Genomic DNA, 13,425 nt, shown 5'->3' with positions numbered 1-13,425 from the left:
AGTGGGACCCAAGGACAGTTTTTAATTCACACTCCCACACCATCACTGCACACTCAATTACCAAATTACCTGCTCTGCTGTAAGCAGGCGTTGTAGCACACCCGGGGTACGCTCGGTGCCACCGGGTGGGGTCCAATGATGAAGCATGCCACCAACTAGGTTGACGTGAGGGCTTTCATAAGAAAATGTTTTTCTTTTCTTTAAAACAACACAACTTCATGCCTTTTAACAAAGGGAGACTCTGACTAACTCTGTGTGAAGACCCTAGTTATTCAAATAAAAAATTGTCATCTGACGCCTCTGTATGCAGTCTACACCCATGGTATGCTGCTACCTGGAAATTAGCTCCAGATGGGAAACATTATCATCTGGAGGTGAAGGTTTAGCAGGGTATAGGTCTGGATCATTATCCCTGGGTGGATCAATATTATAATCCTCCCAAGGCTCTGTAGGTAAAGGAAAATTGTCATAATCCTCATTATCATCCCTATCTCCTAAATCAGGGTGTGTGTGAGGAGATACCTGTGGTGTTATGTGCAATGGATCTGAGCCTGGCAATATTGGTAAAGGTGAAGATGGTGGAGGTGGGTGAGGGGAAGGCTAAGTAGGATGGATACGACTTGTAACAATGTTCTTCTTCTTCTTAAGGGGGAACTTGTATCCAATGTCCTTTGAACTGACTTTCCCCCTGGAAGGAATTTTGGCTAATATCTGTCCAGTGTCTGGATTGATGCAAACCTTATTCTGCTTTGGATCTAATCTGTCCTTCATAATGTCTAAGATTGGTTCCAGGGGATCTGAGTTATATTCTTTCGATTTCGGCACCGAAGGTTTTGGTGCTGAACCAGACTTCTCCTTCTTGTCCTGGGAAGCGGAAGTTTTCGGCTCCGAAGCGGACTTTTGTTTCAAAGTGGAAGGTTTCAGCTCTGAAGCGGACTTTTGTTTCGAAACTGAGGATTTCGGCTCTGAACCAGATTTGTCTTTTGGAGCGGAATGATTCGGGTCCAAAGACAAGCTGTCACGGCTCGATCCCGAGCCAGAAGGCTTGACCACTTGTTTCGGTGTCGGGCCCGAAGGCAGAGGTGGTGCCAAAGTCTTATGTTTGGTAAAAGATTGTTTTTGGGGTATGGGAGTTTTGGTACTGATGACACCCTGTCCTGCTGGAGTATCTTCTGACTCCAACCCAATCTCAAGGTCAGAATCTGATTCTGGGACTGAGAAGGACTCCTCTTCTTCTGCAGCTGCCGCTTTTTCCTGTTCGGATTCTTCTCCGACGATATCCGATGTCTGTTGAGTGCCTTGGCGCTGCATTTCTCGACGTCGAGCCACATGCTCTCGAAGAGTCTTTTTCAACCTGAACGAATGACAGGCCTCGCAGTCTTCTTACTTGTACTCCGGTGATAAGTACAAGTTGCAGACCTGGTATAGATCGGTGCAAGGGTACTTGAAGTAGCACCGAGGACAAAATTGAAACGGAGTCCGTTCTATCGGCAGAGGGGTGGATCGACACGGCTAGACCCGAATGCCACCCTCGATGTTTTTAACCGAAGGTGAGAGACTTTTCCGATTGAATGGATACCAGGAGAGAGAAAAACACGTACAATAACAATACCGTAGAGGGTAAAGGAGATTGAGCACCAAGGGGAACCCGAAGGATGGTTTCGAACTGGAACGCAGCAATACACCTCCAAACCCGATGGCAGATAAAAAACAATCTAACAATGGAGTCGATGCCTATGCGCACTATCACCGAAGGAAGGAGTCACCTTACCTCATGACTGGGAAAGACTTCTTCAAAGAAAAATAACTTTCAAACATCCGGATCCAACACTAGATGGAAGGAGTATGCAAAGTATGTGTATCTACAGCACACATGCCTCAAACATGAAAATATTGCCTTCCCTTTCTGAACATTTAAGGAAATTAATACTGATTTGCCTACAGGATTAAAACACTTTCAAACAAAAAAAAATGAAATAAGGAAATTACAAAAATAATTCTTTTTTATTAGTACATTTAGACAATTATTGTAAATGTAATAACTTAAAGCCTGGTGTACATGAAATAACAACAGAGTGAGTGCCAACAAACCTCATACTAAACTATACTTTAGAAAAATACACAGATCAAAGTTTGAGTCAAGCATTAGGCACAACAGGACAGCTGGAAGCGAACAATGAGCCGTATTCACACAGCCAGACCTTCAGGCACAAACAAATGGCCCAGTGATCAGCATAGATAAATGGAATAAGTTTGCAGTGTTGGTTAAGTGTAATTTTTTCTGAGGATGTCTTGCTTTCGGTTGCTGTATTGGAAAGTCTGTTGTAGTGTTGTATGTGAGAGGTTAGTTATGTGGGTAGAGCAGAAAAGAACAAGTTACTTATGTTTAGAATGCTTTTTCTGGTGGATACCCTAACTGCAGTATGTTCACCTTCTTAATATCCCCAGGTGCCAGACTGGATTGGGACACTCAAAATGCACTGATCCTGCATGCCGGCAGGAGGCAAAGTGCGCTCCTTACTGACTTCGTTCCACCCCAGAACTGACAAACTGAGCCGAATGTAAGTGCCACCCACGTGGCTGACGTCAGTTACTTTCCAAAGCTTGCCTGCTCCCTCAAACCAAGGTCCCATCAGCAAATTGGAAGAACCAGTGAGCACAGTCCTAAATAGGTACCTTTTCAGATGGAAAAAGGAGATCATACCTCAGAATGGGAAGGTGGGAGAGCGGTGAGAAATGTGTGGGTAGATGAAGAAGCCACCAGAAAGAGCATTACCACAGGTAAGTAACCTATTCATCTGATGGATACTTATAACCACAAATTCCTCGTCTTGTGAATAGATACCAAAACTGTACCTCCCAAGGAGATGGGTCTGTTGAATGACTCATATCAAAAAGTACTGCAGGACTGGACAAGCGAAATTATCTTCCCGTCAAACCTGGCAGTCAGTATAACCTTGTTTCATGAACCTGTGCACTGATGCCCACGTAGAAGCCTTATATTTCCAAGACAGACAATCCACAGCCATAGCTCTTGTAGAACGAGCCCTCTGACCTTCTTGAGGCTGCTACTTAGTCAATTTGGAGCATATCTTAATACATAGAACTATTCACCAAGAAATGGTCGGTTTCTGCATTGCCATGCCCTTCTTTACACCAGAGAACCTCATTAAGAACTCTGCCTGATGTTCCTTGATACGACACTAGTTTGCCCGGAAAAAAAGGTGATATAAGGAGGTTAGACAGAGAAGGCCTGAAGCTCACTCGCACTGTGAGCTAATGTTAATGCACGCAAAAACAACAGTTGAGGAAACAGAATGAAGAACAATGTCATACATTCACCCCAGTACAGAGATCTGGGCCTAAATCAATAGTTTGTTTTGCCCACCATGCCATTCCAGTTTGAACGCAGCCATATGCAAATCAGTCTTGACCCTGTGCCTCATGGGAACAGTCCAGCCCGAACTGCCAAGCCAGGACCTCCCTGGACTGGAAACAAGCATCCTAGGACCAGTTTCGGGGTTACACCCCTCTTCAGCCAGGATGCTTGATTCCAGTGGCATGGAGAGCACGGGACCCACGTCTGGGCATACCCGTCCCACTCGGGGTGTCAAATGCAAAAACAAGTTTATGGACAGAATCCAGAACAATGACATACATTCACCCCAGTACAGAGATCAGGGCCTAAATCCATTGGTTCTTTTTGCTCACCATGCCATTCCAGTTTGAACCCAGCCATATGCAAATCAGTCTTGACCCTGTGCCTAATAGGAACAGTCCAGCCCGTACTGCCAAGCCAGGTTCTCCCTGGACTGGAAACAAGCATCCTAGGACCGGTTTCGGAGTTTCACCCCTCTTCAGCCAGGATAGCTTGATTCCAGTGGCATGGAGAGCACGGGACCCACGTCTGGGCATACCCGTCCCACTCGGGGTGACAAATGCAGAAACAACAGTTGATGGACAAAATGCAGAACAATGTCATACATTCACCCTAGTACAGAGATCTGGGCCTAAATCCATCATTTGTTTTGCTCACCATGCCATTCCAGTATGAACCCAGCCATATGAAAATCAGTCTTGACCCTGTGACTCATGGCAACAGTCCAGCCCGAACTGCCAAGCCAGGTCCTTCCTGGACTGGAAACGAGCATCCTAGGACCGGTTTCTTGTGTTTGCTTTGTTCGCCCTAAGTTGGCAGGGTATGCCCAGACGTGGGTTCCTTGTTCACTATGGCACTGGATTCAAGCTAGCCTGGCTGATGAGGGCTGTTAGCACGAAACCGGTCCCAGGATGCTTGCTTCCGGTCCAGGGAAGACATGGCTTGGCAGTTCGGTCTGGACTGTTCCCATGAGGCACAGGGTCAAGACTGATTTGCATATAGCAGTGTCTGAACTGGGGTGGCAAAGTGAGCTAAAGAATGATGATGGATTCAACCCAGATCTGTGACGGGGTGAGTGTTTGAAAAGTTTCAGCACTCCGTCCATCATCTCCTTGTGTTTGGTTTGTTCACCCTAAGTTGGCAGGGTATGCCCAGACGTGGGTCCCTTGCTCACTTTGCCACTGGATTCGAGCTAGCCTGGCTGATGAGGGCTGTTAGCATGAAACCGGTCCCAGGATGCTTGTTTCCGTTCCAGGGAAGACATGGCCTGGCAGTTCGGTCTGGACTGTTCCTATGAGGCACAGGGTCAAGACTGATTTGCATATAGCTGTGTCTGAACTGGGGTGGCAAAGTGAGCTAAATAATGATGATGGATTCAACCCAGATCTGTGACTGGCGGTGAGTGTTTGAAAAGTTTCAGCACTCCGTCCATCATCTCCTTGTGCTTGCTTTGTTCGCCCTAAGTTGGCAGGGTATGCCCAGGCATGGGTCACTTGCTCACTTTGCCACTGGATTCCAGCTAGCCTGGCTGATGAGGGTTGTTAGCACGAAACCGGTCCAAGGATGCTTGTTTCCGGTCCAGGGAAGACATGGCTTGGCAGTTCGGTCTGGACTGTTCCCATGAGGCACAGGGTCAAGACTGATTTGCATATAGCTGTGTCTGAACTGGGGTGGCAAAGTGAGCTAAAGAATGATGATGATTCAACCCAGATCTGTGAATGGGAGTGAGTGTTTGAAAAGTTTCAGCACTCCGTCCATCATCTCCTTGTATTTGCTAATGTTAATGCACACCAGGAAAAGCTTTTTTTAAGGTGAGGCACAATAGACTACTGTGCATTGGCTCAAAAGGGGTACACGTGTGGAAAGTGAGAACCATATTCAGGTCCAACTGTAGCATCGCAATGGCAGAAAGATGTCACAAACATTTTAGACAATGCATCACAAAGGGTGATTTGAACAAGGACGGCTGGTGCAACAAATGTAAAAAGGCCGAAAGGCCCAAAAAATATTCTTCATCAGTGCCCACAGCAAGTCCTTGCTGGGCCAAAGACAAAACAAGCAGCAATACATCTGACAGTTTGGCCTGCAGTGAATCCATCAGGCAGGTGTTGCATCAAACCAGAAACTTGTCCTAGCATGCAGTATACACTGATTTTGTGTGTGTATCCCTCTCTGCCAGGATCCCATCAACGACTTCAGGAGGAAGGTTGAAAGAGATCAACTGTTGCTACTCCACGCATGGAGGTGCACAATGTGCCGACATGGGTGCAAGACCCTGTCCTGCTGCTGCAAAAGAAGATACTCCTGAAGCAGCAGCCTGATCAGAGGACAGATGCTCAGACCCAGAAACTCAAGGCACCACACACTTGTGGCCCAATTTGGAGCCAGAAGAATGGCTTGGGCCTCGTTGTTCCTGATCTTCTTCAGAACTCGAGACAGGAAAGGCAGTGGCAGGACAGGTGCTGAAAGACTCAAAGAGCGTGCTGTGGCTTGGATCGTCTATAAATGCTCCAAGGCTGAATCTACCTTTTTACCACTCAGGCAGGCATGTTCATTATGGATACCTAGCTGCCCCATGAGAAGCCTATAGATCTTATTCATGCATGGTGCCCATGCACCACGCTTGTCCCAATGGCACTGTCCTTGGTGTCTAGGTCAGAGCGGACGATGAACTTGACCGCAACCCAGTCACCCTGAATGGTTTGGGCCAAGGAAGCCCGTAGGTCTTCTGGGACTGCCAGTAAAGTCTCACCAATCACATCCTAAAGTGTGTGCATTCATGTATAAAAAGGCAGCTAGCGTTGTCCAACCTTAAGGCAAGGCTTGTCGAAGAGAACATATGTTTGCATAATGTTTCCTTGTGGTTGGACTCTCTCAGGAATAGTCATCGGAAAAGGGTTGACCTTGTTGGTGGTCACCTTCACCACCAAACTCTCGGGGGTTGGGTGCTGAGGTAAAAGGTCAGGGTTGCCTGGAGCTGGTCTATGCCGGTGCACAACCTGTTGATTGACTAAGGGGCCAGAGTACTGTTTAGAGCCAAGTGGCTAATAGTGTATTCTTGAGGGCATCTATAAAGGGAAGAAGAGTTTCACTCCGTGCCTGGACAGTCTGAGGGACATCTGAAAGGACATTTGATTTCACGGCCATAGTGGAGAGGTGGAGGTCAAGGACCTCAATAGTCTACTGAAAATCATAGTGGCAAAAGAAGAACTCTCTTGCGTAACTGGTCCTTGCCAGGGTACTAAACCAGAATTAGATGAGGTATCCAACCCACTGGCGTCCTGTACGTCCAAAACCTGGCATCCTGTAGATCCATGTACCAACTGTCTTATTTATAAGGGGGTCGGGCAAACTCTTCCCAATCCCCTCAATTGTTGTCTCCATATGGTTGGCTCTTATCGGAGTCTAAGCCAAAACGTTGGTGTATTGTCTGTGCGTGACTGCGTGGCAGAGGAATAGTGTCTGAGGGGTTGAGTTTTGGCTGCACCACACCAGGATCAAGGTGTAGCCTTGGTCAAGATGAATTTCACTCAGACTCAAAACTCATGTTGTATTGCTGCACCTTTTCCAGTAAAGGTGGCATCAGTTCCAGCATCACATCCATGGGACTGGCATAGAATTTGCCACCAAACCTAAAATCTGCACAAACGTCAGTGCAGAACCTGAAGCAGGTTCAAGGGCCACAAACGGCACCAAAGGCGGATCCATAGGGGGTAACCTGACTGGAGTCACCAGGGGATCATTGGGGGCCAGAGATGGACCAAAGGAAGCCCAAGTGTGCCAAAGATGCTCAGCATGGCCTCATGAAAGCCTTCGACCTGCTGCAATTTCACCCATGTGATCCAGGAACTCAGACTGAATTGGGATCAAAGATGGAATCAGCTCCCTCATAGAATGGGAGTGAAACCTGGAAGCATCTGACACCATCATGCCATTTCTGCAGAACAAGAGTGGCTAACGGGACTGAATCCCAATTGGACTTCTTATGTTTTTTTGTTACCTGAAAACTTTGACTATGAATGTGATCTGCTGCAGGAACAAATTCAGGAGTGGGTCTACTCTCCGACTTCGAACTGGGGTAGGACCTACTCGGAGTCTTGTGGTGCATCGACACCTAAAGCTCCACCTCATATTCATGAATGGTCTTCAGGTTCATCTGGTCGCAGTCATCGCAGGCCTTGAAGTCATGAACCGAACCCCAAAACCAGAGACACACCTCATGGGGATCTGTCCCAGACATCTGTTTGCAACAATCCCTACAAGGATTAAACCCTGTAGTCTTAGGGCTTGACATGCTCCCTTGCATACTGGAAAACGTTTGAAGAAAAAATCACTTCACAAAGTGAAGAAAAAACAGGAGCAGAGCTCGGACCCCCATCTGAAGGCATGAAAAGAATGAAAATTATGTCAGCATACATGGGTGACGCTTTTATGTGTCTCCATTTGGAGATTCTGGAGTGGAACAAAGTTGGCGCGGAGTTGCATGGAGCCGTCTGACAGTATGCAGGAGCGCTGTTTTTGAGTTTCCGGATCCAGCCTAATAACTGGGGATATTGAAAAGGTGCGGAATCTGCAGATAGAAGTATCCACCACAAATGTTTATTTCTCAGATACTGCCTGGGAAGAGCTATTTTGGGGGTTGTGCAGAGGTCTGTCTGTGGAATAGTTTGACTGGAGGTCAGTTTCAGGGTGTGGGGTGATCGGGGCTCTGTTTCTAGTGATCTCTGCTCGGTGTGTTTATAGTTGTTTTTGAGTGCTTGTAAAGAAGAGGTGGTTTCTGGAACTGTTGGTGTGGAGGTAAATGTTCAGGGTAGGTGTGTTAAGTTATCAGTTTTAGGGGTGGTTTGTTTCTGGGGTTTAGAGCAGGGTGTTCAATATTAAGGATGAGTAGGAAATTGTTTAGATTAGAGTGTTTCGCAGAGTTCTGCGTAAGAACGTGCATGGCATAGTATTAGATCCCCTTACCTGGCAGAGATTTTGCTGTAGTGCATATACGCCGCAACAATTACGCCAGTCTTTCCCTTGTTTCCCTGTGAAAAGAAATATACGTCCAGGTCAAGTCAGATAGTTCCACCACTACTAGCAGAGCAACACTCCTTCACTACCTTACCACCTATCACCCACTATCTGCCCATCGCCTTCCTTTACTAACTTCTGTGTCGCTACAACTGCACAGCAGACTGTTGCTCACCTTTCTTCACACTGGCTTCATGCCACTCGCTACCATCTCACATGACACTACACCGATCTACTACAGTGAGAAGTCACTCAACTGTCTGTAATTTAGCGGGCCACTATCTATCAAATCCTCTGCTCTAATACCATGTGCTGAAATCCAACAATCACCCTGGATGCTGAGTCACACGTCACTTACATTCTTTGCTTCAACTGCCAACCAATCACTGCACATCATTAATCAAACTCTTCCCTACCTTCTCTTAACCGACTTACAGCCTCTTCCCTTGTCAGTTTCCAGTGCACCATGTGAATCGATGTGCCGAAACCTAACAACCACCCACCCTCTGTTACAAGCCAGCAGTCAATTATACTCGTTGCCACTAATGACAGCCATTCACTGGTCAGCTATCGGTCACGCACTGTCCTACGCCAATTCATGCACAGTCCAACCATCCCCCCCCCGCCCCCCCCCCCCCCGCGGCCTGCCTGCACGATGACTTCTACACTGCCCAGGACCGGAATACACCTCTCACAGGTCTGTCGTCTGCCACCGCCTGCCCTGTCTCTTTTCATCTGCTGCCGGCCCCCGGCCCAGCCTATGACGGCAGCGCAGCTGTCATTTATTATGTCACAACCCCCTGTCTGCCGTTGTCAAGGAGACCAACAACACGAGGCCTCACTGAGAACGCTATTACCTTGCAGTGCAGGACCACCACGTGCTGGGGGTCAGAGTTCATCCAAGTCTCCATTGATTTGCAGATGGAGCAGATTTTATCCAGTGGCGGCGCGTGCAGATCTGGCCACCCAAAGTCATGAACCTGCGTCACACAAGGGAAAACGGGGAAAAAAACAGAAGACGGACACTATGTAAATACACATCCGGCCCACGTCAAAACCCAAGGAGCTTCATCTGACTGCAGGGGCAGTGTGAATGAAGGAGAAGGTGTAGGGGGGTGCCAAACAACAGAGTGTGAAAGACAGCAGGGGGTGTACGTACACTCCAGTAAGAACACAAAGAAGGTGAGTTGTAGAAACAAATACAGAAATCCAGACACATAACAGGCAATCACCATGAACAGATGCAGTAGGAGACGTCCCGGCTAGGAGTGGGTGAGGAATATAGATAGCTAAAAGAATGAATCAGATATGGTGGGAAAGACAATCGGGGAGAGAAAGGGTAGAAACAGTTGGGTATGGTAGAGAAGTGTTGTAGGGAGTTCACGGTCTCACCTTGGGGTTCAGCCGAGTGATGTCATGGCGCTTTTCCGACAGGTTGAGGAGCTGGAAGACAAGTAGACAGCTTGTTAGCAGTTATAAGTGGACAACCCATCGCTAGCAGTGTCACAAGAAGAAGCCCAACGCCAAGGGGCTCCTGCGTGGAAGCATATCCTGAGAGACAACAACAGAACGTGTACTGTAGAGAACTGGTTGTGTGCAAGAGGATGCCAAGATACCAGGTGTGGCAGCGTGACCAGTGTCCCAAAGATCTATAGAAGAAAGGAAGCTTTATGGACTCTGAAAGAGTGATACAATGTAATGGAGAAACAGGAAGGGGGCGTTCATGGAAATAACTTGTACAGCATGCATTTCCAAACTGGTACACTCTCTCAGTGGCCATGGTCAGTCGTTTCTATCCGTCACTGATAGATGAGCCCCTGAGCATGGCCCGTGCTCTTCCTGCCTAACAAAAGAGTGACATCCCATAACAGGAGTGAGTTCCAGCCTCTCACTCACCCAGTGTAAGATGCAAACTCTCACACCAAAGGGATGCTGCTAAAGCATAAATAGGTCTCTGGACAAAAAATCAGAAGCAGAAGGCGCGGTGTATTAACTAATATGAGAGACCACTTGCCGTGCACTCACAGGTAATGTATTAAAGATGGGAGTTCAATGGAAAGATAAGAAGAGAGTGAAACAGGGGAATAAATAAAACTATAAGGCACAAAAACGCCAACAATGAGCGGGGAAAGTGCGGAAGGACATAAATATATACACTCAATCCATTCCAGGACACAGCAGTCCTTAGCGAAAAGTCATTTAAATATTAATTCAAACACTTGTACAAATTCTTAGGGTTTTTGCTGCTTTCCCAGAAATTAACGACAATTAACTTTTTAAGTAATTTTACAGGCTATTTATTGTGGGCGTCAAATAATATGGCAGACCAAACTGGGGCCTGATGACTACTTTATGTGAGTGAAAAACAGTTTAAGGCCTGCCCCTACACAATCAGTGTAGTTCACTCCCTCTTTGTGCTTAAGTGGCAGCTTGAACTAACACAGCTCTTCAGCTCAGGAACATAATGCAACACCTGAGAATGGAGTCAAAATCCGGGCCCATGATTTTGGAAAATCGCTTTTGCTTCCAATTATGGAGCGGGCACCTAATAGAAAACATTTGTTTTGTTTCCCTTACGATTTATGGTACTTTGAAGAATGAAGGCACATCTTTAAAATACGGTCACCAAACCACACTTAGCTAAAAGAAAAATATACCTTAATGAAGCATTATGGATGAAATTCAATGTCTGCAATCAAATCAACTTAACAGACTAAAATGTTTTTAAAGGACATACTACTGGACAACAGAACAGAAAGTATTCGATGGAGCAAAATTCAAAGACGTACACCTCCCCTGAATAACTTAGAATTACCAGATATTTGTCCTCGTGTTTCGATTTCAGCATCTGGGCAACTTCCTTAAGATTGCTCCTGTACCGCTGCTCCTCCAGGGTGGAAGGGAAGAAAACAGAGATGATGCGCTCTGTGATGTAGGTGAGGTCGAAGTCATAGTTCCGCTCCATCACGTGGTCAAGGCTGAAGCTTCTGCAATGACAAGGGCATGTTAGTGCTCGCTGTAGAGCAAAGGGTGCGACTGAAGCTCTCAGGGGTTTGGGGAAGGGGAGCACAGATCAAACCAGAGTGCACCACCAGACCCAGAGGTCAAGGGGTAGCAGCATCCAAGCATGCAGGCATCAGGGTAGGATGGAACCGCATGAATGAAGGAACCGACCTCCAGGGAGCAAAAACTCAACCAACCCGCATTGAGAATAAGTACAAAAGGGATACCCTCACGAAGCAAGAACAGGACCATTCAACTTATAAAGATCAGCTGAACCCAACATCTCATTGAGAAAGAACGTGTCTGACAAGACAGAAGAAACCCACACACAGAGTAAAAACATATCTGACAAATAGAGCAGGAACCTAACCAATTCACTCAGAAAGCAGGTGAACCCAACCACATAGTGACGAAAAACATATCTGATTCAGAGAGCAAAGCTAGAACAAATCCATGAAAACCGAATTGAGATCCATTCCTCTGTTAGATTTACTCACTGGACCTTTTTTGTCTGCCCCAGATCGGATCCTGCGCTTGCGATTCCATCATGGACTGGCAGCTTTGACTTTTTCATAGTGGATTGTCTTGATTCTTGGCTGGACTCATTGGCCACCCCTCCGTTCTCTTACTAGCTGGGGGCCTGCAATGCCTTCCTTCCCTCATTGGCTGACACAGCAGCTCTTCCCTTCCATCACTGGCTAGGACTGCAGGTCATTCCCTAGCTCATGAGTACTCGCAAACATTTGGCAAGGGGCCATAAAGTGAACCGAGGGCCGCACTGATGCCAGCAGGTTTGCAGTAGGGGGTCCGGGTGGACCAGGGATTGTGTAAGGTGGTCGCAGGGGAAGCGTAGCATGTACATCTAGTGGCTGAATTGCACAACGTGAAACTAGGAAACCTGGGATCAATACCGGCTTTTCCCTTAACTAAACTGTGTAATTCTAGGCATTTCTTTCGCATTTTTTTCACTGTGCCTCCTTTTTCTTCATTATGGAAAATATGAGGACCTTGAAATACATAAGTTCAGAATGCGTGCTGTACTAAAGCTTCTCCTGTGTTTGAATATAATGTTATTCACATACATTAGCAACTCTAGGCCACCTAGAGGGTGCACATGACAACTGACTTGCCTCTTAGTTCACTATTGGCATTATCAGGTTTGGTGGTGGAGGCATGAATATTTCTAAATTTATGTTTGAAAACTATCACGTAGAAAAACAGCTCTCGATGCAGTGGTATGGTAAAACACTTTTGCATGTTAATGAAATATACTTTTTTTAAATTTTTAAGAAAATTAATCCTATTTTTACACATTTGTTGCAAGATAGCTTTCAAAATAGATCTGTTACTAAAGTTAAGTGGTGAAGGACACCATCTTAGTTACTTCATAACGTCAGTTAATCTTCAAATAAATGCTTGGCTGCTTATTTTAAAAACAAAATCAGAATATTTGTGCTTAGCAGTGGTCGAAGTGGGGAAAAAAAAGTAGGGGAACTGTGTGCGGAGAATCAGGGAGCAGGAATAACCAGACGATTTGGTCAATGGGCGGAGTCAGAGGTGTGGCTAGAAAGGGCGGGGCTACCAAAGCATCCTGATGTGACCATTGTTTTGGTCACAGTGGAGGCAGGTAGCGTCGGCAGTAAATGTGCTGTAAATCACTGCAGCAGCAGGGCCATCAGAGGTAGCAGTTTTCGTGCTAACCTAATATTGACGGCCCTTTCAGTGTTGCTTTGTAGGCCCCTGCCCCAGATACAGAGGAGAAGTTGGGGGGAGGTCGTGGGCACTGCAGAGGCCTACCTCGATATGCACCACAGAGGGGACACTGCTGAATGACTGCTGAATGATCAAGCTATCATTTTTAAGTATGGACCATTCCTGCCGTACTGCGACACTTATTTAATATAAAGAAGTAGGGGAACGGACTGTATTAAATTAAAAAAGTAGGGGCACACCGTGCCCTTCCGATCCCGCCCACTTCTACCACTGGTGCTGAGGAAGTAAACAGCAGCCCGTGCTGCTGTTCACCA

At 46.6% G+C, this 13,425-nt stretch overlaps 1 protein-coding gene across 6 annotated transcripts in view; it reads right to left on the bottom strand.

The window, feature by feature from the left end:
* The window catches only part of TNS2 (tensin 2), a 345,238-nt gene that overhangs the window by 136,034 nt on the left and 195,779 nt on the right, over window positions 1–13,425 (bottom strand). For all 6 annotated transcript variants that reach the window (XM_085600920.1, XM_085600922.1, XM_085600921.1 and 3 more), the window contains 4 exons: window positions 11,211–11,382; window positions 9,788–9,838; window positions 9,253–9,375; window positions 8,345–8,409 (listed from right to left, as the gene is read on the bottom strand). In XM_085600920.1, coding sequence (XP_085457046.1) covers window positions 8,345–8,409; window positions 9,253–9,375; window positions 9,788–9,838; window positions 11,211–11,382 — 411 coding nt within the window. The remainder of the gene's footprint in view (window positions 1–8,344; window positions 8,410–9,252; window positions 9,376–9,787; window positions 9,839–11,210; window positions 11,383–13,425) is intronic.

The sequence above is a fragment of the Triturus cristatus genome, chromosome 4_2 (genome assembly GCF_964204655.1).
Source record: "Triturus cristatus chromosome 4_2, aTriCri1.1, whole genome shotgun sequence".
Taxonomy (NCBI): Eukaryota; Metazoa; Chordata; class Amphibia; order Caudata; family Salamandridae; genus Triturus; species Triturus cristatus.
Note: the sequence above shows the minus strand (reverse complement) of the source record. Positions and strands in the feature narration are given on the sequence as shown.